General features: G+C 47.4%; 2 protein-coding genes across 2 annotated transcripts in view; both read left to right on the forward strand.

Annotated features, from left to right (window-relative positions):
- Positions 1–8,305, forward strand: part of DMRT3 (doublesex and mab-3 related transcription factor 3) — a 16,140-nt gene extending 7,835 nt beyond the window's left edge. Inside the window, exon 3 of the mRNA XM_029919684.1 lies at positions 6,609–8,305. Coding sequence (XP_029775544.1) covers positions 6,609–7,607 — 999 coding nt within the window. The 3' untranslated portion in view covers positions 7,608–8,305. The remainder of the gene's footprint in view (positions 1–6,608) is intronic.
- An 18,155-nt stretch (positions 8,306–26,460) lies between these two features.
- Positions 26,461–27,144, forward strand: part of DMRT2 (doublesex and mab-3 related transcription factor 2) — a 46,918-nt gene continuing 46,234 nt past the window's right edge. Inside the window, exon 1 of the mRNA XM_029920361.1 lies at positions 26,461–26,481. Coding sequence (XP_029776221.1) covers positions 26,461–26,481 — 21 coding nt within the window. The remainder of the gene's footprint in view (positions 26,482–27,144) is intronic.

Consider the following 27,144-nt stretch of genomic DNA (forward strand, 5'->3'; position numbering starts at 1 on the left):
CCCCCCCCCCCCCCCGCCAAAGCTCAAGTCAACAGAACAAGACATACAATCCATGTTTCAAAATGTATGACATGATTTCTAAAGGAAAAAAAAACCTCCAGTGACTCTTGTGCTAGGAAGCATTCCTCTGTATGAAATGTTTTTGTGTGTTCATTCAAGATATATTTTATTTTTGTAGCTATAATTGGATAGAATGGATAAAATCCATTGGATAATGGATTGATCCAATGGATAAAACTCCACATTGGAGTCTGAAAGAGTCTCTATTTTTATGAGTATTGAGCAGAATGTTTTTCCCCGTATGTGGTCGTCTTCCCCAAAATATTTGAAATGAACACTGAGGGTTTTTTTAAACATATAACTACATTTTCATATAAAAAAGTCCTCTAAAGAAAGGTTTTTTGCAAACTGTAGTTTTAGATTGGAAGTCACTTTTGTGTGACTCTTCAGTCTCCTTGTTAAAGTTTGTAGCAAAAGAAAAAAAAAGCCTTGGAGCTACCTTAAGGGCTATATATTTTTGAAGTTGGTAGCATTACTGTAGATGGAAAAAAATTCTTCTGAATTGGGTATCTACTTCTTTTAAACACTTTAACCCGAGTGAAGGGTTTAGTTCAGGGGTGGCTAAGACTAATTCTATAGCATGGAAAAATATGAAATAGAAGAGTGAATAGTAAGATTTTTTAAATACCTGGATGTTTAAAGCATTAGAAACATCAGATTATAGGGCGCCTGCGGGGCTCAGTCGGTTCAGTCTCCAACTTCAGCTCAGGTCATGATCTCACAGCTTTTGGGTCTGAACCCCCTGTTGGGCTCTGTACTGACAGCTCAGAGCCTGGAGTCTGCTTGGGATTCGGTGTCTCCCTCTCTCTGCCCCTGCCCTGCTCACACTCTCACTTAACAATAAATAAACATTAAAAAAAATTTTTTTAAACCCCAGCAGATTATATCACTTTCAATAGGTTATTTGGAATATCAGATGAAACTGATTTCTTTCTACTTTTGGAAGTCTAGGTTTGGCTTTGAATACCCCTGTTACTAGGGCTACGTAGTCATGTTATCAGTTGGAGTATATACTTACTCTCCATGTTCTAGGAATGAGGGTGTCAGTTTCAAGAAGAAAGAGGGTAGAGTGGGGACTACTTCCCTTCCCATTCTGTTGGTTGGTAGTGTCACATTTCTGTATCTAGAAAGGCCTTTGTGTTTTAAACCAACATGAACATTTTTGCAAAGTTCGTTTAGGAAAAAACCTAGAGATGTAAAGAAACACCTGTTATTAAGTTGCACTTTATCACCGGCCTCAAAACTCACCCTCTATAATTACGTGTGGAAGTCTGTATTTATAGAATAATGTACAACACATCTAGGTCAGGGACAACAGGCCAGCCAGGACTAGGTCCCGTAGAGCCACAGCATGGCAGGGACTCTCCATTCTGCCCTGGAGAACTTATTGCTGGGCGAAACTGTGATTCTTGGCACAAAGTGAGAGGTTGGTCTTCCCTTGTCCAGTCTTGAAACCCCAACAGCCTGGGCTGTTGATGGGGATTCTGCTCACGCAGGACTCAGGTGCACGAAGGCCAGGTGTGTCCCACACGTTGCTTCCTTCAGTGGCTTCTGCCTTCCCTTTGAACATGACATGAACAGTGCTGAACCCAGTAATGCCCTGATTTGTAGATTTGATTCCTGTGACATTTTGTTAGGTTCGTTATGTGTGTGTGTGTATGTGTGTGACCACCGGGCTGTAGCCTGGGCACTGAGCTGCAGAGGCTGACCGCCCAGAAACCTGAGAAGAGAGTGTGGATGAATCAGCACAATCCACAACCCCCCCCCCCCCCCCCCCCCCCCCCCCCCCCGGCTGAGAAGGGACTGGAAGCTCGGCTGTTCATCCGGGGCACGTCAGCATAGCAGGGGGACAGGGTGGCACAAGAAAACAAGAAAGGGACTGTTGCAGTCTGGGGGTTCACAGTTGGTGAACGAGCTGGCCCTCGTGTAAGGTGCTGTTGTGACCTCTTCTGAAGAACAGGAAAATAGGGACAGAAGTGGAATTTCGTATTGTCAGATTTACAGTCCTGTCATCCAGCATCCAGTAGATTGGGGGAAAACAAAGACTACGTTTTCGTAACAGCAGTTGGTCAGACGAGCCAGAACATCCTTCTGTAGCTCTCTTGTGGCTGAGCTTGGGCTCCTGGACTCATTTCCTTCAGGAGCCTGAAGTGCTCTGTGGAAGAGCGAATCTGGTGATAAACCTCAAAACATTTTCTACAAATGTTTTCAGCATTTGCAACTCGTCCAGGATGGGGAAAATGATCTCTTTCTTATTTTATTTTATTTTATATTTTATTATAGTATATTTTTATTTTATTTTTATTTTATATATTTGTAAGTAAATTCTACCCTCCACATAGTGGCTTGAACACACTACCTGGAGATGGAGAGCCACATACTCTGTGGACTGAGCCAGACTGATGTCATGGGAAAAATGATCCTTTAAAATAGGAAACTTAGGGGCGCCTGGGTGGCTCAGTCGGTTAAGCCTCCGGCTTCAGCTCAGGTCAGATCTCACGTTCGTGGGTTCGAGCCCCGCGTCAGGCTCTGTGCTGACAGCTAGCTCAGAGCCTGGAGCCTGCTTCCGGTTCTGTGTCTCCTTCTCTCTCTGCCCCTCCCCCTCTCATGCTTTGTCTCTCTCTGTATTAAAAATAAATAAAACATTAAAAAAAATAAAATAGGAAACTTAGGGAATGTGGGTAACTCGGTTGAGCATCTAACTTTTGGTTTCAGCTCAGGTCATGATCTCAGGTTTGTGGGATCGAGCCCCATGTTGGGCTTGGAGCTGAGCATGGAGCCTGCTTGAGATTCTCTCTCCCTCCCTCTGCCCCTCTCCCCTGCTTGCGTGTGCACTCTCTCTCTCTCTAAAATTAAAAAAAAAGAAATAAAAAAATTTAAATAAGAAGCCATTTTTAGGTTGGCTCATTAATAGCTGAGTTTTGAGCTTTCTAGCTGTACAAATACACCTTTTAGTTCCAGTTGTTTCTCTTGCTTTAAAAAGAAATCTCACCACTTGGGGCGCCTGGGGGGCTCAGTAGGTTAAGCATCCAACTTTGGCTCAGGTCATGATCTCGAGGTTCAAGGGTTTGAGCCCCACATCGGGCTCTGTGCTGACAGCTTGGAGCCTGGAGCCTGCTTCAGATTCTGTGTGTGTGTGTCTCTCTCTCTCTGCCCCTCCCCTGCTTGCGCTTGGTCTCCCTCTGTCTCTCAAAGGTGAATAAATGTTAAAAAACAAAACAAAACAAAAAAAACCATTTCCTATACTGCTGATACTATACATCAGTTCTTTCTTTTTCTTTTTTTTTATTGTGGTAAAATACACATGAGATTGAACTCTTTGAACCGTTTTTAGGGGTACAATGTAGTGACATTAAGTGCATTCATAATGTTGTGCAACCACCACTACTGTCCATTTCTAGAACGTTCTCAGCATCTGAAATGGAAACCCTGTACCTATAAACAATATGGCCCCACTCCCCTTCCCCCCTGGCCCTGGTAACTATTACTCTACTTTCAGTAAAAAAATTTTTTTTAATATTTATTTATTTTTGAGAGAGAGAGAGAGAGACAGAGTGTGTGCAGGGAAGGGGCAGAGAGAGACGGAGACACAGAATCTGAAGCAGGTTCCAGGCTCAGGGGGCCCGAACTCACAAGAGCCATGAGATCACAACCTGAGCCAAAGGCGGATGCTTAATAGACTGAGCCACCCAGGCCCCCATTCTACTCTTTAACTCTGAATGTGTCTATTCCAGGTGCCTCATGTAAGTGGAATCTTAGAATATTTGTCCTTTTGTGATGGACTTATTTTACTTAGCATATTTTCAAGGTTCATGCCCTTGGTAGCATGTGTCAGAATTACATTTTGAGACTGAATAATGCTGCATTGTATGTATACACCACCTTGCATTTATCCGTTCATCCATCCATGGACATTTGGACTCCTTCCACCCTTTGGCTCTGGCGGATAATGCTACTCTGAATGTTTGTGTACTGTGTGTATCACATTTGATACTAAGCTAGTTCTGTCTGGAAGTGTTTGCTTTTCTTCCTGCACATGCATTTTATCCGCTCAACTAGGTAACAAGTGCCTCCAGTCAGGGACAAGTCTTCTACTTCCTGGTATTTTTCACTCCCTTTTTTCTACTTCCCTCCGCCTCGTGCATAGTACAGGGATAGGAATACTTGATACTGATAATAATAGGTAAGGAAAGCTAACGTTAAATTTAAAAACCCTGTTTAGAGGCACATAGTGTTTAAAACATTATTTCAGGGGCGCCTGGGTGGCTCAGTCGGTTAAGCATCTGACTTCAGCTCAGGTTATGATCTCCCAGTTCGTGGGTTTGAGCCCCGCGTTGGGCTCTGTGCTGACAGCTCAGAGCCTGGAGCCTCCTTCAGATTCTGTGTCTCCCCGTCTTGTTGCCCCTCCCATGCTCATGCTCTCTCTCTCTCTCTCTCTTAAAAAAATGTTTAAAAAATTTTTAAGAATAAAACATTATTTCATATTTACTGAGGGAGTGTATTTGACTTGTTTTCCTAAGCTCCACGGGGCAGGGGCCAAAGTCCAATTGTGTGTTCAGCTCAGTGCTGAACTAACATACTGTCCCTGTCCGCTCATTTTCGAGGGTTTAATAAAAGAGTAACTGCCAAGAGGCATGTGAATCTCTAGAAGCTTTTTTTGTCCTTGGTTTTCTCTTTTGGATCAAGTACAAAGACCACATTAACTCAGGAGAGGACATGTGGGACCCCGTCCTGGAGAATATTTGTGGGAGGGAATATGTCAAATTCCTCTTGCAAAGATGCGTCTTCTGCCCCTCCCAGGGCTGACCTCGAAAGCAAAGCTGGCATAAGGTGCGTGGGCCGCAGAGGATCCCCACAGACAAACCTCACGTTTTGTCTTAGAAAAAGCAGTGGTTTACTTAAAATTCAAATTTGGGATAAGAGACTTTGTATCAGATCAGCCACAGGACTGAAAGTTGTCCTGATACAGCTTAAGCGTATTTGAAGTGTGTGCATGTGTGCTTGGCGGCATAGTTGTTGCTCTGTGAGGAACACATCTTCTGTTTTTCCGTTATGCCTGAGCTAAATCCCATCTGGGAAGAAGGTTCATAAATGGGCCTTTGTTTAAGGTGTTTAGAATAAACAACAACAATTAGAAGCAGATAGATTTTATGACAGGGCTGTGATGAAATTTCACCGGCTGGCTTTCCGAATATAATCAGGTGTGCCCACAGAGAAGAAGCCAGTGAGGCCGAGGAAAACACAGGCACGCCAAGTGTTTACAAGCTGACAACTGGGTCATTAGTAATTTTCATCTTTAGATCAGGGACACTGGCTTGGAGGAGAGACAGCCAGGAGATGTTTTCGAAAGGATAAAAATCTACTTGCGTAAAGCGCATTAACGAAGAATACGTTCTTATGTCACAGAGATCTGCAATCACCAGGCTCACATACTCCTTTCTGCCTGCGTAGCGCTGGGATCCTAGCCCTTTGGGGGGTAATGTCTTAAGTCAAAACGGTAAAATCGCCGCTGGTTTAAGTGCACAGCAAATCGCTCCTTTACACAGGAAGGTTTTCTTCTTCCCTTTTAATATAATTAAAGAAGGTATCTTTATATCCTTTCCATGAACCTTACTAATAATAAAACAGTTTCCTGAAACATTTTTACCTCTTGCACACCGTGGTCCTGGAGTGACGGGCGCATTGTTTGATCGATGGGTCCCGCCCCCCGTGCAGTTCCACAGAGCTCTCCAGCCCCTTCTTCCAGGCAAGCGCCCTGCCCACCGTCCAGAGTTCATGGCTGGCGTGCTTTGCCTCTAGCGCAAGTCGGTCAGTCCCTCCAGTGGCTTTTTAAGAAAGATTTCAATATATCGTGGCTCCTTTCTTTCCCTCTAGAAATTATATTGATTAATTATTGTACATGGTAACTTGAAATAGCCAGTTCACAAGACACACTGAACACAAAATCTGCCTATGGGACACGGAATGAACATATTGAAACTCCCTCCAGAGGATCTGGGGGGTCAGGCACCAGCGGTGGGGTCCCTAAATGACACCAGCCACCTCATTGGAGGAAAGTAGCCAGAAGACAAATCAGAGCTCATTTTCCTACTCTTCCCTGTGCTGCTTTTATCCCTAGAACTACAGAGGGTCCCTCTTTAGATGGTTGCTGCTAACAGAGCTACACCTTTAATAGTTATAGGGATCACATCATTGTTCTGTGTTTAAGGCACAAGGCCTCACTGCGAATTACCAGTCTCAGAAATCGCTCCAATTTCTAGATCTTTATATTTAGTCTTTTTTTTTTCCTTTTTTCCATTTGCCAATGAGGTGCTTTGGATTTTTCTTAAAAGGATTTCTGTACAGGAGTGTCTGGCTGGCTCAGTCATAGAGCATGTGACTCTTGATCTCAAGGTCATGAGTTCAAGCCTTTTGTAGGAAGGAAGGAAGCAAGCAGACAGGCGGGCAGGCTTTGCGGGTGTTAGCACCCACCGAGCTGGGTTTCCCTTGCAAAGCGCCTGCCAGGGGGCCCTCTCCGGAGCACATCTGCTCCTCTCCGTGCACACCAGGAAAGGGTTAACCTGGGTGCTCTCTGCTTTTCAGATCTGACCGAAGACCGACTGGGGGACAGCAGCTCAGCTGACAACGCAGAGACCTTCAGCGACAAAGACGCCGACCAGAGGAGCTCGCCGGACGTGGCCAAAAGTAAGGGATGCTTCACCCCCGAGAGCCCCGAGATCGTGGCGGTGGACGAAGGGGCCTACGCGGTCCAGAAAAACGGAGGCAACCCGGAGAGCCGCCCAGACAGCCCCAAGTACCACGCGGAGCAGAACCACCTGCTGATCGAGGGCCCCTCGGGGACCGTGTCCCTGCCCTTCAGCCTGAAAGCCAACAGACCGCCGCTGGAAGTGTTAAAAAAAATATTCCCCAACCAGAAGCCGACGGTGCTGGAGCTGATCCTGAAGGGCTGCGGGGGCGACCTGGTGAGCGCCGTGGAGGTCCTCCTGTCCAGCCGCTCGTCCGCGGCCGGGGCCGACCGAACTGCGGCCGAGCCCGAGGCGCTGGTGCTGCCCCCCAACGGCCACATCCTGGAACACAGCCTGAGCTCCTACCCCATCTCCTCGTCCAAGTGGTCCGTGGGCTCGGCCTTCAGGGTCCCGGACACGCTGAGGTTTTCGGCCGACTCCAGTAACGTTGTCCCCAACCCCTTGGCGGTGCCCCTGCAGCACCCCTTCCCCCAGCCGCCCCGGTACCCGCTGATGCTGAGGAATACCCTGGCGAGGAGCCAGTCGAGCCCCTTTTTGCCCAACGACGTCACCCTGTGGAACACGATGACGCTGCAGCAGCAGTACCAGCTGAGGTCCCAGTACGTGGGCCCCTTCCCCGCTAACTCGGCCGGCGTCTTCCGGAGCTCGCCCGTGCTCCCCGCGCGCGCCCCCGACGACCCCCGCATCTCCATCCCCGACGACGGCTGTCCCATCGTGGCCAAGCAGGCCATCTACACCGAGGAGGACTACGATGAGCGGTCAGACTCCTCGGACTCCAGAATACTCAACACGTCCTCCTAAAGGGCCCGGTGGGGACCAGGTGACGTTTCCTGCGCATCCGCCCCCTCCCCCCTCCCCCCCACCCCAAGCCACCTACCGTGTACACCCCCTCTCCTCCTGTTTCACAAAGTGACTGTGCTTGATTCTATACCTTGGCAATAAAAAAACATAACTTATTTTAATTTCTTGCACTTCATTGGAAAATGCCAAATAGCTCTCCTCTGTGGCTTTCGTGCTGAATGTGTATTGTTAAAGAGAAATCTGATGCTGAGAATAGTCTTGGGGAAAGCCGGGTCCCCTGGAACCTTGTTCCTAAACTCAACCCGGCATGTCCGATAAAATAGTATACTTGAATGCAGTTTTGTAAAAGAGGATATTCCTCAGGATATGTAAAACCTAAAGGAAGTGATTTGGTTGCAAATGAACTCGAAACAGGGACCTTATATTCTTACGCTAAAATTCCTTCTTGCATTTTTGAGAGAGACTGCAGTTAAGAATAGAGTGAACTGCTCACATGCTTATTTAAGCTTTTGGACAGTTTTCAGAGACAAACCCCATTAAGAATTAATTCTTTTCACATGGCTGAATTGAAACATGCGTAATGTCGATGTAAACCCAATCACAGCTGTGAACTGCATGAAATGTATTGTGAAATGAACACACGGTAAAGCTTTGTCAGGTTAATGTAGCATGCTGAGGACTCTAGAAAAAAAAATAAAGTAAGGAGATGATCTTCGTTTATGTCATTTCTGCTGGTGAAAAGAGGATCTGGGAAGACAGAACCTTGATGTCAAAGCTGCTTTCTAGCACACGGATCAGGAATCAAGGTGTCAGTTCAAGGGGGCGCTCCTTGAGAAATATGGATGGCAAAGTTTGGGGACTGTGTTCAGAAAGAGAATTTATTGCTTAAGAATAGAGTTCAGTTGAGTCCTTCCATCCATTCACTGAATTCTTCAGCTGATACTTGATGAGAGTTCATTATGTGGAAGAGATCGCTTTCTGTATGCAGTTGTCCAATTTACGTGTCCCTGAGTCCAAGATAAACAGGGATCACAATGGAGGATCCCATTCAAGAATAAAGTAACAAGGAATCTGCAGTGTGGGGGGTAAGTAAAGCGCTCAGCACTGGAGCTGACAGAGAAAGCACTGGATAAATGGGACTAATTACTGCTGTTAATTAAGCTTAGTAGCCTTTGCATTCTTGCCCAGGTGTTTTAAAAAGCGAGTTTTCCAACAATACTATCTGGTGGTGTCCTCACTGACCACTTCTGTTGCTGTGGCCGTTCTCCAGAGATACTGAACGCCAAGATGGCTGGTTCAGTCAGACAATACACTGAGGAAGGTGGAAGGGAATGTATATGAGCAAATAAATAAAAGCCTCTACAGGACAAGGATGTAGAAAAAGCACCCAGTGCCAGAATAGGTCTGGAAGGGCACTGCAGTCTGAAAGGGGGAAGTGCAAATCCTCTTGGCCTGGGGGGACAGGACCTTACATCAGCTGCCACCCACCCTTGAATGGGTCCCAGGAGAAAGATATTTAAAGCAAAACAAACAAAAAACACCCTCTCATCTTTAGTTATGGAGGGCACTTTTGGAATGAAAATCTTTGACAGGAAAAATATTCCTTATATTAGCTGGACTAATGTGTGACATAATAATAATATGTGACATAAAGTGACATAGTTACATACCAGGGTGTTTAAAAGTACATACCATTTGCATATACATCAAGAAAGTAAGGGAGTGGAGAGAAAAATAATTTGTCCCCTGATTCTAAAGCCACGCGTCCGGGACATTTTTTGTGGTCGTGATGGGCTAAAGTCTGAGTGTAACTAGGACAAAGGTATTTTCCAAGGGATCTTCATCTCAAAAGCAAATCTGCATTTACTTAACAAGCAGCAAGGAGAACAGCTCCCCTGGGAGCCAACGGTGCTACAAAATCTGCCTTCAGCTGTTACTTCTCCAGGTTAAATGACCCTACCGAGCAAAACTCACCGTCAGATACCGGGTCTTCACAGCGTGTAATTTCACCCCCCCAGATTATAAAAATCATGGCCTTCTTTTGACAATGGCCAGCCAAATGGAATGATCTGTGATACCACGAACTCATAGGCTAGTGCAGGTATGTTTGGTTCTCGATATAATCTTCTGAAGCCAGAAATATTTATTTTGGTGGAGCAAGCGTGGTGGGGGGCCGTCGGGAGGAGTTGGTTAAGATCCTGTGCCTTGCTCCCACAATCCCCATTTGATTCCTCTGGGGTCCTGTCCACGGGGGTCCCTCTGGTTCAGATGTCGAAACCTCAGCTTCTGTGGTTTCACACTACTGTGTGAGTGGGGGGCGGGCATTCCGTTCTGCAGCATTAGTCTGCGGCCCACGCTCCCCGGTACTTACATTTCTGGTTGAGATTCCTGGGCTCTGCTTGTTGAGTTCAGAATCCCTGATAGCCTCACCACCTACATTTTTATCATCTTCCCCAAGCGATTTTTTTTTTTAATGTTTATTTTTGAGCTAGCGCTTGCTTGCCCAAGTGGGAGAGGAGCAAAGAGAGAGAGAGACACACAGAACCCGAAGCAGGCTCCAGGCTCCACGGTGTCAGCACAGAGCCCGACGCGGGGCTCGAACCCACCAAGCCTGAGATCATGACCTGAACCGAAGTCAGACACTCAACCGCTGAGCCACCCAGGCGACCCCCCCCCCCCCCCCCGGTGATTCTTAAACTCACTAAGATTTGAGAATCACCTCCCTGTGGATCACATCGTTGGGTTTTCTTCTTAGATCCACGCCAAGCAAAAGAGCCGAAGGATAAACACTCTCATGCTGGAGGCTTCTACGCCCTCCACTCCGGTGTCCTTTTCTTTGGCCAAGAGTTAAATACGGGCCCAGCTGAAGGCAGTCTTGGTACCTGCCCTACCCGTAGTTTAAGGAACTGCAGCCGCAATGATAGTGTTTGAACCAAGTACACACTTGAGATCAGAAGGGCCTGTTTTTGGAGACTTCTGTTTGGCAAAGCACCAGATGTTAGCATAAGCGTCCCCCCTTCCCCTCAAGGGGAGTGCCACTTAAAGGTCCTGAGATTTGCCCCGTGCTGCTGACCCTTAAGGTACGCCGCCATTCCAGGTTTCCTGGTGGCACCTGGAAGCAAGCTTTGCCCTGGAGCTGGAGATTTAAGAGTCATCAAGAATTCCCTTCCCCCGCCCGGTCTTACGGAGATATAATTGACACATGACACTGTGTAGGTGTAAGGGGTATGAGGAGACGATCTGATATATGTGTTATGGACCAACTACCACAGTAAGTTAGTTAACACATTCATCACCTCACATAATTATCTTGTTTTTTTTGGTGGTGAGAACATTCAAGATCTCTTCTCAGGAGGCGCCTGGGTGGCTCAGTTGGTTAAGCATCCAGCTTCAGCTCAGGTCATGATCTCATAGTCCGTGGGTTCGAGTCCCATGTCAGGCTCTGTGCTGACCGCTCAGAGCCTGGAGCCTGCTTTGGCTTCTGTGCCTCCTTCTCTGCCCCTCCTCTACTCATGCTATGTCTCTCTCTCTCTCAAAAACAAACATTAAAAATTAAAAAAAAATCTGGGGCGCCTGGGTGGCTCAGTTGGTTAAGCGGCCGGCTTTGGCTCAGGTCATGATCTCACAATTTGTGGGTTCGAGCCCCGAGTCAGGCTCTGTGCTGACAGCTAGCTCAGAGCCTGGAGCCTGCTTCAGATTCTGTGTCTCCCTCTCTCTCTGCCCCTCCCCTGCTCACACCGTCTCTCTGTGTCTCTCAAAAACAAATAAAAGACATAAAAAAAATTTAAAAGAAATTTTAACAAAATCTGTTCTCAGCAACTTTTTTTAAATTACTCTTTTAAAAAACGTTTTATTTGTTTGTTTATTTTGAGTGGGGGAGGGGGCAGGGGAGCGGGAACATGCACGCATGAGTGGGAGAGGGTCAGAGAGGGAGAATCCCAAGCAGGCTTCACACTGTTAGAGCCTGACGCAGGGCTCGAACCCACAAACCTTGAGATGATGCCCTGAGCCGAAGCCGAGAGAAACTTAACTGGCCGAGCCACCCAGGCGCCCCTCAGCAACTTTCAAGCACGCAACACGGTGTCAAGTCCAGGTGCCACGCTGTACCTTGGATATCCAGATCTCCCTCCTCTTACAAGTAGAAGCCCGTGCCCTGTGCCCAACATCTCCCCACCCCCCCGCCCGGCAACCATGATTCTACTCTCCGTTTCCATCAGTTTGGGTTTTTCAGATTCCGTGAGTAAGTGAGACCACACACGACTTGTCTATTTGTGGCTGGCTTGTTTCACTTAGTGTGTAACTCAGTTAATCTGTTGATGGACACTTAGGCTGTTTCCATGTCTTGGCTCTTGTGAATATGGGGTGCAGATATCTCTTTGGGATATTGATTTCCTTTTCTTCAGACGTATACCCAGAGGTGCCATGCTGGATCCTATGGCAGTTCAAGTTTTAGTTTATTAAGGAGCTTCCGTACTGTTTTCCGTAGTGGCTGCACCAGGCACGTTCTCACCAGTAGTGCACAGGGGCCCCCTTTGCCCCTCATCCTTGCCAGCTCTTAGGATCTCTTGTCTTTTGTTAACAGCCATCCTAGTAGGTGTGCGGTGATGCCTTACGATGAAATACCAATCCTCTTGCTGAGGGAAAGACAAAAGGAGTTGCACAGATATTTTGAGAAGCAAGGCATTTCTTAGCCAGGTATGCAGCTGTGGTTGAAGTTAATAGCAGAGGGGCGCCCGGGTGGCTCAGTCAGTTGAGCATCCGGCTTCGGCTCAGGTCATGATCTCATGGTTCGTGGGTTCTAGCCCCACATCAGGCTCTGTGCTGACAGCTGGGAGCCCAGAGCGTGCTTGGGTTCTGTGTCTGTCTCTCTCTCTCTAACCCTCCCCTGCTCGCGCTGTCTCTCTCTGTCTCTCAAAAATAAATAAAAAGCCTAAAAAAATATAAAAAAAAGAGAAATTAATAGCAGAGAAACTGGAGAGGTGACAGGAAGGGGGCAGTGATTCTGAGCCCCTGGTCCAGGCTCTTGCAGTCAATTGAAGGCTTCTAAGAGCCCAATAACTTCTAAAATTGACAGAAAGAAATAGGACCAGAGGAAGAGGTATGCAGTTTACCAGTTATGTATCTACAAGGTCTGCTTTTTAGGGACTTATCTTCCAAAGTCTCCAGGTTTCCCTGTGGCCAGGCCGATGGGAGGCGATGGGGAGGAGGGGCATCCTGGGAACATTTGTTGGGTGCCCAGAAAACAGGCGCTGACTGCATCTGATCTGACATACTTGAAAAATGAACTTGATTTCACTGCATACTGTTTCAGTGATTCATTCTTTTTATGTGCATTTACTCAGCAGAAGTGAGTTGAAAATAAGATGGATGCTAAATTTATATGTTAATTTTAATATTGAAGCTATCCTATACTTGAAGAATAAGATCAATGCTTCAATTTCATTCCTTATGTGGTACTGAACGTTGTCATTACTGAGGGGAAAAAATTGTTTTTGAATGCATCCTCCCCAAATTCCAATCTCAGAGGACGGAGGAGTCTTGGAAGTGGCAATCTTGCCTTTGGCCGACGGTCTGTTCAGTGTCGTGCGTCAGTGTTCCCACAGTATCATTTACTATTTCAGTGTGAAGGGTCAGTAAAAAGGGTAGTGGTTTTCCTTACATCACAATGGAGTTTATTTACCAACTGGATTCTGGGAGTTGGTGAGGGAGGGGAGGAGGTGAGTGCTAGGCTGTGTTAAGAGTTTCATGTACCCTACGGGCAAAGCCACTGAAGTTAAACAAAAGTAAACTCAGCAGTTGCAGAAAAATTATACCTCTGGAAGACGTGAGTCACTGCTTGGTTGTTTCAGACCACGACCTCATGCTTGCGCTGTGATTTAAGGCAAAGATTCCAAAGGTCTATGGAAGATTCTTTGGGGGAAGAGAAGGAGCCTCTGTCTCCCGGCCAAACCTGGTAGAGTCAGATGCATGATGGCCTCGATGGAGGGAGGGTGGGTTAATGTGACTTGAGCCCCAGGGCCGCCATGGCGGTACACGTGGGCTGTAGCAGCAGCGGACACGGTGCTGGTCCTGGCCTTCCTCATTGGGTTCTGCCTTTAGGTGCACCGGTGACGTTGACTGCTCTGGGTGGTTGTGCATTTGGTGTCCCTTTGTTGTACCAAGGGGTTTGGCCAAGAGAGCAAGTGGGGGCTCAGATCTGGAGTAAGTGCTCTTTTCTGATTGGCCACATGGCCAGGAAGGGAGCTGTTTGGGGAGGTGCTGTTTTTGAGTGTAGCAGGCATCAGGGGAAAAGGTAGGGAGAAGGGAAGGGAGTGAACGAGTTGCAGAACAGCCTGAGCGTTAAAAGAACGAGCCGTGGGTGCTAAGGACAAACCACTGCCCCTCATCCCCTTCAGCCTGTCCCCTTCGAGAAAATAGGACGTAGTTGGTTCCCTTAAAGTTTGAAAAAAAATCTCACGGGTTGAATTTGAGATTAGAGAGGAAGATGTCAGGGAGGGAAGAGAGCCAGCCTTCCCTGAGCACCTACTGCACGCATTGATCTGACTGGCACGCCCCCAAGGGGCTGTCCCTGCTCTGAAGTCACCTCAGGCCGCCAGCAGCTGGGCAGGCAGATGTCACCTGGGGCTGAGTGGGCAGCAGTGCCTGGAAAATAAAGCTGACGATTGAACATGCCTGCAGCAAGCACTGAGGGCACTTTCCCGTCTGTAGAAGAGCTCGGTGAGTCAGCCTGTCTGCGCATCTCCGACACGGTGGAATCCAAGGGTCACTGCAGACCCTCGTGCTGAGAGACTGTGTATCTACTGTGGTTTCCTATTAAAGACATCGTATGTGGAGCCTTAAAAATTGGCACTTGGGCATGATGCATACTTAACCCCCGCTTAAATGGAATATTTGATTTGCTAAAGCATTCTGTATGTATGTCAAAAGCAGGTTCCAAAAATCTGGTTATAGAGAAAACTTTGTTAATCCAACATGATTTATTCAAATGAGCAATCCAGAGCACCTTTTAGATGTTATTAATTAGTTAAAATATGTCTAGATCCAATCCAAATACCAATTAATTTATTATGTTTTTAAATTTAAATTTTATTTATTTATTGAGAGAGAGAGAGCGCGTGCATGTGTGTGCACGGATATGTGTGCGAGCAGGGGAGGGACAGAGGGAGAGAGAGTCTTAAGCAGGCTCCACGTCCAGCACTGAGCCCACCACGGGATGATGGCATGACCCTGGGATCATGACCTGAGCTGAAATCAAGAGTTGGACGCTCAACTGACCGAGCCACCCAGGTGCCCTCTAATTAATCTATTAAAAACAAGTACTACCCAGAATCCAGCACTTTACAGAAATGGTCTGGAGTTAAGTGTGACTCAGGAACAACCATTTATAAAGTTCTTACTCTGTACTAGTGTTCTTGTACATGATGATGAACACATATTAACTCACGTGGGCAGTCAACAACCCCAAGAGATGGGGAGTCCCACTATTCCCCTTTCATAGATGAGGAAGCAAGGAAGTAACTCGTCCAAGGACAGCTGCCTGGACGTGGTGGCCGTGAGGTTCAACCCTTTGGATTCATTTTATGCACTTACAGTTCACAGGATTTTTAATTAAAAAAGGGCTTAAATCAGCTCTATGCCCAGTGTGGGGCCTGACTCACAACCTCCATACCCAGGAGTTGTATGTTCTACAGACTGAGCCAGCCAGGTGTCCCTGGAGCTCACAGGGATTTTAGAACTCCGGTTCCTTTCTTTGGGAAGCTCCCTGGTTTTCTCTGGATTTGCTTCCATCAGAGCTGGGAAATGTGGCTGTGGCTGCAGAGGCCTGGGCACTGGAGCAGCCAGAACCTCGCCTGTCCAGCCAGGTGCAGCGGGCTGTGCACCGTGAGCAGCTAGCTGCCTCCATGAGTGAATGTTCTTCTCAGCTCTGCTGCCCCCTGGAGGCCAGTGGGAGTAAAACAGATGAAATCAGCAGTTTCCCTCTGGGCCTGGTGAGGCAGGAGGAAGAGGGGGGAGGGGGAAGATTGAGACTCTCCAGGGCAGAACGGGGCTCCCGCCACATTCAGCTGTGCAGTTAGGACCCCGCTCAGCTGCCGGAGGTCCATGGTTTGTGCGAGAGTCTGGGGTTGGTGGTGATAGCTTCTGGCACCTTTGCTTTGCTTCCTGACCAACAGCAATATCCTCCACAGCTCAACCCCGGAGCTGAGTGGTGAAGGGGGCAGAATATGTCACCCCAAACATGCCACTGTGGCATGAGGATTATGTTGAGCTGAAAGCAATTGCGAGTCAGCCGATGCAGGCAGAGCCCTCTGCCCTCCCCATGTCTACCTACAAGTGGGTATAAACTTCCTTCTGAAGAAGTTGCCTATCTGTACCAGGGAAGGAAGAGAAACCCTTCTGGCTGAAAATAGGAAATCAGTGCCAAGATGCTTGCAGAAAAATACCTGGTGTAAACATGGCCCTTGTTTTCCATTAGTTCCCTGCCCCCACATGGATTTCCTAGTCACCTGCCTGCAGTTTACCACTTTTGAAACTCAAACCCTCTTTCCTTTTGTCAAAAGGTATATAAGCCCCCAAGCCTAACCACTTCTTTGAGAGTCACCTCTTTTCTGTGAACTGACATTCACGTAAACATAAAAATTATGTGCCTTTTCTCCTCTTTTTCTGTCTTTTGTTAGTTTAATTTGCAGACCCCTAGTTACTGAACCTAAGAGGGTAGAGGAAAAGTTCTTGTGGACACTGTCAGACAGTGACGTCCATAGTAAGGAGGGGGGATTGTGGTTTCTGAGCTCACTCTCCCAGGGGGCAGGAGGAGGTCAAGAACGACCCCCGCTGAGCTCCACAGCATCACCAGCCCCCACCAGGACCTACGCGCATGATGAATGTGTAGGTGAGCAAAATACGTGCTCTGGGAATTCAAGACTCTTGCTGCAGTCCTCATGGTAGAGACGGTAATGCACCCATGGGCAGTCGGCCTGTCCCCTAGTGGATCGAAGGGAAGAGTGACATGCCCACCATGCCTGAAGGCCTATCACCTGGACAAAAATAAGCTTGCTGTGGATGCCTGACCAGACAGCCAGTTCCAGGGATCCTGGGGCCCCGCTTGCCCATGGGAGTGCCCCTGTGTGGGTGAGATTAAGTCTGCTTCTTCCTGGGGCCCCTGGGTGGCTCAGTCAGTCAGGCCTCTGACTCTTGATTTCTGTTCCGGCTCAGTTCATGACCTTGCCGTTTATGAGTTCGAGCCCTGCGTCGGGCTCTTTGCTGACAACGTGGAGCCTGCTTGGGATTCTCTCTCTCCCCTCTCTGCCCCTCCGCCCCTCTCAAAATAAATAAGTCAGTCAGTCAGTCTACTCCTTCCTGCCTGAAGCAGGTAGTGACTGATGCCACACAGCTGTGATGGCTCGCTCTGAGCCTGGGTGGCCCCAAAGACCTTTGTGTTTCATATTCCTGGACAAATGAAGCCAAAGAAAAAAGAGCTCACCAATGAGCCGCCTTGGTCAGGCACTGGTTGCAATATACCAGTTAAAATGGAGTTTCAGATAAGCCGTGAATTATTTTTTAGCATCAGTATGTCCTAGGCAATGTTCGTATCAGTATGTATGTTTATATATATATCAGGTATAGATACTTGTGTATATATGATATATCTGTATTAGTATCTATTTACATATAAGTATTTTTAATACATGTGTCAGTATCTACGTTCATGTATACATATGGTATAGACCACAAGTATGTCCCAGGGAACATTCTGTAATATTGCCTTAGACATATTTATAGTCTCCAGTGTAAGTATTACCTAGGCGCGTTTATACTAAAAAATTATTCATTGTTTGTCTGAAGTCCATCTGGACTGGGTGTCCTCTGGTTTCGTGTGCTAAATCTGCTGACTCTCCCAGGAGAACAATGCTTCTGTGGCCTGCCTGCGGCCATGGCTGTGGTCCCTTCTCCACAAGCAAACAGGAGGGCCAAGGTCTTGGCTCAGTGGACTGAAAGCCTCCTCCAGCCCGTAGAGGCACTTTGTTTGACCCACATGGAGTTTTCGCTTTCATTTTCATTTTCAACTGACTGCCAACATTGAAAGGAGCTCTCACAGAGACGCCAGGTTTTTGGGCTTTTCTGGAAAACGTGGGAGACCTGGGAATATTGCGTGGACGTGAACTTGTTAGAGCCTGTCTTGGCCTCACTCCCTCGTGCGCGGCTCCTGTCGCTGCGCTGGGGACCACCTCCTCTAGAGCACTGGTTTCCTCAATGCTGCCCTGGGGGGGCGGGTTTTTCTTGGGGCTCATCGGCCCCTGACCCAGCTGATGGGGGTGTGGGGGCTCCGCCTCTGCCCCTCCGCTCTGACCTGGAGCCTTGCTTCTCAGAAGGGCAGAGGTGTGAGGTGGCAAAAAGCCCCTGACTGCTCCCTCCGGGCACCTGGCTGGCTCAGTCAGAAGAGTATGTGACGCGTGATCACAGGGTTGTGAGTTCAAGCCCCACGTTGGGCATAGAAGTGGTCACTTAAATAAATACAACTTGAGAGGAGAGGGAAGTCAATCCATGTTCAAGTTTTCTAGCACTCCTTTTTTTTTTTTTTTGTACCAAACGTTCTGTCTTATCAACCGCAGTGATTTGAAAGGTCTTGTTTTCTGGGGCACGTGACCTAGGCCGCCAGCAGCCCGTGAGTCCTGGTCCTCCTGTGAGCTCTCCCGTGTCCCCGCACCTCATTGGTCTAATTCCCTCCGCAAGCGAACGCGTGTTGTCAGCTCACGTAGCCTCACTGAAAGTGTGCGCAGGTGCCCGGCTGCTACTTGGAGCCACGAGGGGCGGGGGCCTCGCCAGTCAGGTGACAAACCCCCAAACTTCAGTGGCTGCGGCAGAGGAGTTCAAGCCCGTGTGACATGTGTCATGCGTGTGGCGGCGCGACAGGTAGGGACCCAAGGATTCAGTTTCTCTCCTGTGGGTCCGTCTCAGGAGCGGAGCGAGCCGCCGGCTTTGCGGGGTCCAGTCTCAGGGCCTCATTTCAGGGCAAGGGGGCGGCAGTTTGCCAGGGAAGGAGCAGAGAAATGCACTTAGTGAGCACTGCAAGGGGGCATGGGATGAGCCACGGGGTCCCTTTCATTTTTTAAATATTTATTTATTATTGAGACAGAAACAGAGCATGAGAGGGGGAGGGGCAGAGAGAAAGGAAGGCACAGAATCGGAAGCAGGCTCCAGGCTCTGAGCTGTCAGCACAGAGCCCGACGCGGGGCTCGAACCCACAAACTGTGAGATCATGACCTGAGCCGAAGTCGGACGCTTAACCCACGGAGCCTCCCAGGCGCCCCGTGTGTTTTGCTACTTTTACTGTGTGGTGGCCCACATTGCAGCACATTTTCCAGCTCTCTGCCCCAGCCCAGCCCTGAATCCAAGTAACTACTGTTCCCTTGGAGCTTAGTTTGAGCGCCAACGGACTCCGTTTGGTTGTTAGGACATTAATTTTATCTGTACGTTTTGAACAGGTCACATTTACACATTTACAGAATTCAAAAGTCAAGAAAAAATTCTCTCTCCTGCCAACTACCCGAAGGGCACCAATGTCATTAATGTGTTGGGCATTCTCCCAGAAGTATCCTTTTAACGTTTACTTGGTTGGGGGGGTGGGGGGCGACAGCACTTGCATGTGGGGGAGGGGCAAGGGGAGAGGGAGAGACAGAAGCCGAAGCAGGCTCCGTCAGCACAGAGCCCAGCTCAGGGCCCTGGACTCATGAACCGTGAGACCATGACCCGAGCTGAAATCAAAAGTCAGATGCTTAAGTGACTGAGCCATTTAGGTGTCCCTCCTCGAAGTATTTCTGTATACACAGAGGTATTCCTTTTTCCTCTTCTACACAGTGATTGCACACTGTAAATACGGTTGCTTTATCTTGGCTTTCCCCCTCTCACTTAATATGACTTGGAGGTAGTTGGCTATAATTACAGAAATGATTTTTTCACTTAAAAAAAGTTACATATTATTCCATTGTGTGTGGCTGTTCCTTAATTTATTTAGCAGTTCCCTTCTGGTAGGTAGGTACGTTTTCAGACCATCTACTGCTAGAAGCAATGTGGCAACGAGTAACCGGCACAGGGAGGCTTGAGGTGGGAGCGGCTGTAAGCGGGATAAGTTCATTCGGAGCGGATTCCTGGGCACAAGGGCGTGTGGGTTTGTGAAGTACTGGATGCCGCCCGAGTATGCCCTTGTAGAGTATGCCCTTTTTTGGGGCCGCTCCAGCTCAGACTCCCACCAGGAGAGCACCCATTTCCTACATCGTCAGCAAGGCTGTTTTCAGCTGGTCTGATTTGCCACAACCCAAACATCTCACTGTGTTCTAATTTGCATTTCTGTTATTGTGAGTGAGGGTGAGCGTCTTTCCTACGTTTTAGAGCCAGCTGCACCAGTGTGCATTTCTTTTGAAGTATTTTAAATGTTTGTTTACATTTAAGAGAGACAGAGACAGAGCATGAGGGTGGGGGAGGGGCGCGCGCGCGCGCACACACACACTCCGCAGCAGGCTCCAGGCTCCGAGCTGTCAGCGCAGAGCCCGAGGAGGGCTTGAGCCCACGAAGCATTGGATCGTGACCTGAGCCGAAGTTGGACGTTTAACCTCCCAGGGCGCATTTCCTTCTAGCAGTGCGGGGACGACACTTGTCTTTGAACAGGTGCCTGACCTGAGCTCCAAGCTGGCAGAACCCGTTGCTGCCAAGTGGCAGGATTCCTAGGTGAAGTTCAGAGGTGAACTAGAAGTTGTCGAGGCCCCATTGGAAGTGCCGAACCCAATCCTAATCGGGCTGGTGCGCCCTCTGTCCTTCTGAGATGGATGAACAGAATGCAATACCGTTTGATACGGGGTCCTTTTGGGTCCTGGCTTAACACTGACCAAGGTCGAGTATAAGCTGTGGGTGTGTCCCACCGAAGCTGAAAACGATCTTATTGACCTACTGAGTTTTCTTTTGTCCCACAGAATATCACAAAAATAGGTATGACCTTTAATTTTCTGATGATTATTTTTAATGTTTATTTATTTTTAAGAACTTAATTTTTTTTAACTTTTCATGTTTATTTACTTTCTTGAGAGAGACAGAGCATGAGTAGGGGAGGGGCAGAGAGAAGAAGACAGAATCCAAAGCAGGCTCCAGGCTCCGAGCTGTCAACGCAGAGCCCAACATGGGGCTTGAACTCATGAACTGCGAGATCATGACCTGAGCCAAAGTCAGATGCTCAACCAACTGAGCCACCCAGGTGCCCCTGATTATTTTTGAGAAAGGAAGAGAGAGAGTGCAAGCAGGGGTGAGGCAGAGAGAGAGAGAGAGAGAGAGCCAGAGACCCAGAATCCGAAGCAGGCTCCAGGCTCTGAGCTGTCAGCACAGAGCCTGACATGGGGTACAAACCCACAAGCTGTGAGATCATTACCAGAGCTAAAGTTGAATGCTTAACCGACTGAGTCACTCAGCCTCCCCATTTTGATTCAGATTTTAAGGCAGATGATGTGGGGCAGGCGCCTGAGTGGCTCTGTCAGGTAAGCAACTGACTTCAGCTCAGGTCACAATCTCATGGTTGGTGGGTTCGAGCCCCGCATCGGGCTCTGTGCTGATGGCTTGGAGCCTGGAGTCTGCTTTGGATTCTGTGTTTTCCTTTCTCTCTGTTCCTCCCCTGCTCGCACTCTGTCTCTCTCTCAAAAATAAGTAAAATTTTTTTAAAAAGGCAGATAATGTAATTTCAGCCTTGTATGCTTCAGTAAACATCTCCTCCTCCAACAAAGAACGTATTCATACATAACTAGAATGCTTTTTATCATACCTGACAAAGTTAACAGTCATACATAGTCCTTGTAAAAAATCCCCAATTGCCTCAAGTCTTTTTACCATTGGTTGGCTTGATTCAGTCCACAGGCTGCATTTGGTTCTTCTGTTTCCTAAGTGTCTGATTTCAGAGCAGACCCTCTGTCCCTTTTGTGAGGAATGGAGTCCATTGCCCCCCCCCCCATTTAGCCGCATGCTATCCATTCTGAATCTGCATATTTGCTTCCTTGTGGAATCATTTAATCTGTTTCTGTATCCTCCCCAGAGTGGAAGCTAGCTCCAGAAGCTCACTTGATAAGGCTTCAGCTGTTTTGGGTGAGGGTTCGTAGGATGTACCGGATGCCTACTGCGTCACTTCGGAAGGCACACAGTGGGTCTGTTTTCGCACTAAGTGACGACCGTGGGGTGGAGCCATGGCAGGCAGCCCTCCTCTGCAGCTGCCCCCTTCGCTCTCACTGTGGGTTTCATCAGCCACTGGGTTTGCTCACATCACTTATTTCATTAGTGGGTGAAACATGCAGATGTTCGAGTTCCATCATTTTTTTCCCACATTTCTTAGCTAGATTTTTTTTTTTAATACAAAGAAAAGCTGGGCTATTTGGTCACTCTGGAAGAGTTTATAACGTTCGTAAAGTGGCAAAGGATTTCCTCAGGTTTCTTTGCTTCTTAAGTAGTGCAAACTTTTCCAGTTGAGAAAAGTAAAAGACAAGAGGACCAGATGAGGTTCAAACCATGGACTTGGTGAGGAGAGAGCTTTCTTCGTGGCTGTTATTATTCTACGTTCAGCCCTGAGGGCGCATGTAATTTCATAATTACTAGATGACTCATTTTGACTTGCTGGTCTTTTCTCTTCTCCTAGCCTTTTGTCTTCTCTTCAGGGTCTACCTCCTTGAATAATGAAAGGGTTGAGTTATGAACAAGCATCTAGACTGACATACCACTGAATTATTCTCTTAGGTCTAAAGCCAAACACGTCTTACTTCGATAATATAATGCGGTGACTATCAATCATCTTCACTTTAGTGAGAATTAGTGCAACCAGCTTGCTTTCCATTTCACAGATTGGTTTATTAAGGAAGAATACAGTTGGCTTTGAGGTTGATGGGGAGGAACAGGCCTGGGAAGGGAGTGCTTTAGTGAAGTAGTACTAAAGAAGTAAAGGAGTACTAAAAAGCAGGGGAGAAGTTAAAGATATTCCTGGAAATGTCTGCTGATTAAGAATGACTATAAATTGTTTTTGCTGCAAATCACAGAATAGCAGACTAAGAAAGACCAGTGTCGGGACATGTGCATTTGTGAATGAATTTTGATTGGAAAATAATATGGTTAAGTTCACAGAATTTGGGGCAGATCAAACAGGGTTCAGGTCCTGGCTTCATAATTTCGGCCAGTGCTTTAGCCACTTCAGCCCTCAGTTTCTCCACCTGTAGAATGGGAATGATAATAATTCCATAGGGGTGTTATGAATATTAAGTGAAAATGTACTTAAAGTACTACACATATTTGCCTTCACATAAGCCCCGAATACCCAATAACTTAAAAAAGTTTAAAAACAAAAATAGAAGGGCTTTTCCCCCCGCTCCACAAAAGGATTCTCCTAGTGTTTGTAGAAAAAGATTACATTTTCACTCATTCACTAGGAGTACAGTTCCTCCAGGAATCCTTGTGTCATGTAAATAAGAGTGACCTGGTTAGCCCCCCGTAGCTGGATGCCTCTTAGACATTGCTAGATTGTTCGAGATGTCAAAATGGCCTGATGAGAAGCAGCTTCTAGCAGCCCTGATGTCTCACTCCTCTCTTGTTCCTTCCACCTGTCCCAGGATCCGTCCCTAAAGCAAGGCCGAAAGGAAATCCACTCTTGATGTTCTTCGAGCCAACAGCGCCATCGTGTGGTGGCATTACGCTAACACAGTTTGGCACTGGTCCCACGTTTTGCATGAACTTTCCGATTTGTACCAGGAGGGTTCCCAAGAGTCCCTGTTTTGTGTCCGTTTCTATTTTAGAACATCTTCTTGTCTTTCACACTTAATAGAGAAAGTGCAGCCAGGTGCCTGGGCTTCTTCAGCCTTGACGATGACAGCAACGTTGCTCACTGTTCCTCTCTGGCTCTGCTGTATTCCCGGGCCTCTCAGTGGCTTGCAGCTGTGACCCGGATGGCACCTTTTGTGTGGCCCTGTTTATGCTTGGGAGAAGTGACGCCCGACGCCGGGCACCGGGTAAAAACCGTTTAAGTCCGTTCTGAAGTAGGATTTGAGGAAATGCGTTTACCTCTTACATATCCTTCTTTAAATCCTAAGAATTTGGGAATTTCCAGTAATTAGAACTACTCATTCTGTAATTAGAACTCACAGCCACACAAGTCTGGGGCACTTTTGAAAAAGGCGTCTGCCCCGCTGAGGGGATGTCACGGGCCACCGTGTCAGTCTGTGGGCCCAAGAGAATCCAGGCAAGGGGGTGCCTGGGTGGCTCAGTCGGTTGGAGCATCCGACTTTGACTCAGGTCATGATCTCCCTGTTCATGAGTTCGAGCCTGGCAATGGGCTCGATGCTGTCGGTCCAGAGCCTGCTTGGGATTCTCTCTCTCCCTCTCTGTGTCTCTCTCTGCTCCTGCCCCACCTTGTTCTCTCTCTCTCAAAATAAAACAACAAAAATCACACACACACGTACACACAAAAAACAAAACCAAAAATAACAACAAAGAAAATTAAAAAAAAAAATCAAAAGTTAAAAAAAAAGTGAAAAACAAGAGTGTCCAGGCAAGAGTGTCAGCCAAGTTCATTCCGGAGCCTTGCTACAGGGTGTGGTGGAAGGATCCAGAGGGACCACTGCCGCGGCCCTGGGAGCTGGCTAGGAATGCAGACTCTTAAGTGACATCTGGCCCTTCCAAGTCAGAAGCCGAGTTTTAACTAGACCGTCGGAGGTTGGTATGCACATGAAGATTTGAAAAGCACTGAACTATGGTGGGTGCTTCTCAACTCTCACTGCCTGTTGGAATAAGCCGGGGAGTTTTTAAAGGTCCTGATACTGAGGCCTCACCCCAGACTGATTCTTTGGGATCTCTGTGGGTGGGGCACACATTTAGAAAGAGTTTGACCATTTATTTTTTATTTTTTATTAAAAAAATTTTTTATGTCTTTATTTTGAGAGACAGAGACATAGAGTGAGCAGGGGAGGGGCAGAGAGAGAGGGAGACACAGAATCTGAAGCAGGCTCCAGGCTCCGAGCTGTCAGCACAGAGACCGATGCGGGGCTCGAACCCACGAACCGTGAGATCATGACCTGAGCTGAAGTCGGAAGCCCAACCGACTGAGTCTCCCAGGTGCCCCAGAGGTTTAGAACAGAACCGCACAGTTAGCCAGAGTGGGACTTCACCATCATGATGGTTTAGGGAAGCTGGGCCATAGACCTTCCTTACTGAAGACCTCATAGAAGGAACAACAAAAAAAGTATCAAAAAATATCAAAACCCAGCAAAAAAAAAAAAAAAAAAACAAAGAAAGAGGTACCAATTCTTGCTAGAACTTTTAAAATGCGGTGGCCAAGAAATAAACAGAAAATTCTTATATGGAACAGAGAAGTACTTACCCCAAGCTTCCCACCAGAAGATGTTTCAAGGAGACAAGGCTGGTGACAAAATCTTGAAAATCCTCACTATTATCTACCACCATAAGGAACCTTCGGCGAGGACCTGCACTGTCCTGGCAGAGCCTCTCTGCCCGCGGGCTGGGAAAAGAGGGTCACACTACACTACGCAGCCTTCCAGTAGCAGTGTAGACGGTGGACAACCAGGTCTCAGGTGGTCAAGGAAAATTCAGATGAAATAGATCACAGGTTTTGTAACCGCAGTTGGTCCAGGGGCCAGGCAGGTGCTGCAACTAAGTGACGCAGGTCGAGATGACAGGAAGTGGCGACAGGAAGTGGCGTAGTAACTAGAGAGCCAAGGTCTCATCTCAAGCAGCGGTTCTTAAGTGTGCTCCCCAGAGCAGCACCGGCAGTGCCTGGGCGCTCGTTAGAAGTGCGTATTTATTTTCTTTTTAGTTTTTTCAAGTTTATTTATTTATTTTGAGAGACAGAGACAGGCGCGTGTGGGAGGGGCAGAGAGAGGGAGAGAGAGACTCCCAAGCAGGCTCTCAGCGCAGAGCGTGATGCAGGTCTTGAGTTCGCCAACTGTGAGATCCTGAGCCAAAACCAAGAGTAGGTAGGATGCTTAACCAACTGAGTCATCCAGGTGCCTCTTTTTTTTTTTTTTAATGTTTATTTTTGAGAGAGAGAGGGAGGGAGAGACGGAGAGAATGTGAGCTGGGGAGGGGCATAGAAAGGGGGATAGAGGACCCAAAGTGGGCTCTGTGCTGACAGCAGAGAGCCCAACCGGGGGCGCGGGAGGGAGGGGTGGGCGGGTTGAACTCACATGCTGGTAGATCATCATGACTTCAGCGGAAGCCTGAGGCTTAACTGACTGAGTCACCTAGGCGCCCCACAGTCACGTTTGTTAAAGAAATTCTGGAGGTGGAGCCTAGGAAAAACAATTTTTAACACCCCCTCCAGATGGTCCTGATGCTTACCAAAGTTTAAGAACTGCCAGTGTAAAAATTCTCTAGCTGATTGTTGCTATCAGAGAATGTTGTCATGTTTTCTGATTGTTTTTTTTAAGTTTTTATTTATTTATTTTGAGATGTGGGGAAGGAGCAGAGAGAGAGGGAGAGAGAGAATCCCAAGCAGGCTCTGCACCGTCAGAGCATGGAGCCCAACGCAAGGCTTGATCACAAGGGCCACAAGATCATGACCTGAGCTGAAATCAAGAATTCATTGCTTAACTGACTTAGCCACCCAGGTGCCCTTAATTGTTTTTAAGAGACTCTAAGTCTCCAATTTTATGAGGAACCTCCCAATTTTTAAGTATTGGTAACAAATTTGCATTTTTGCAGAAAATGCCCAGTGGACCAAACACTATATATATTTTTTTTTTTCCATAGGGTGCAACTTTGTTTTACGTGCAGTGTCTGGATGAATTGCCTATGTTAAGCATGTAAAAAATGAAAATAAATGACATGGCAAATGTACAAAATACTACAGAAGGTAATGAGAGACAGAGGACGCAAAGATAGACGAACAACCCAGTCTAGAAGGAAAAAAAAAACCCACAAATACTCAAAGGAAAAATAATAAAAAAAAAAGGGATGGCAAAATGGCAAGAACACGGCACTGTAAAGATACTGGAGGTATACAGGTTTCCCCCGCTATCCAAAAGTAGCTTTATTTACATTAGTACCTGTTTTCCTTAATGAAAGAAATCTGAGGATTTTTGCTAATATGTATAAAAAAAATCTGATCGTATTAATGAAGGTCTTCCACAAAAGCAAAGTGGTGGAATGTGAACTTTGAGAAAGCAGGGTACACTTGCCTTACTGGTTTAAACCCCGAGGACCAATGATCAGCACGGGAATTCTGAGAACAGGCTTGTGCTAGCCAGCACTGGCCAATCAGTGCCAGCCTCCTCTCTGAAAGCTGGCCAATCAGGAAGGGACTTGCTACAATAAACACGCCTCCGAGTGCCAACCAATCAACAACAGTCTCATCAGATGACATCATCTAAGTACCCTCCTGGGTCTTCGTCCCTACAATAGCTGAGATCAGTAGTCGTTTCCGCTTAGGAAAGCAGTAACTTCAGGTTTGTCTTTTTAGATGTGTGTGTGTGTGTGTGTGTGTGTGTGTGTGTGTGTGTGTGTGTGTGTGTGTGTG

This window comes from Suricata suricatta, chromosome 13 (assembly GCF_006229205.1).
Source record: "Suricata suricatta isolate VVHF042 chromosome 13, meerkat_22Aug2017_6uvM2_HiC, whole genome shotgun sequence".
In the NCBI taxonomy this organism is placed as follows: Eukaryota; Metazoa; Chordata; class Mammalia; order Carnivora; family Herpestidae; genus Suricata; species Suricata suricatta.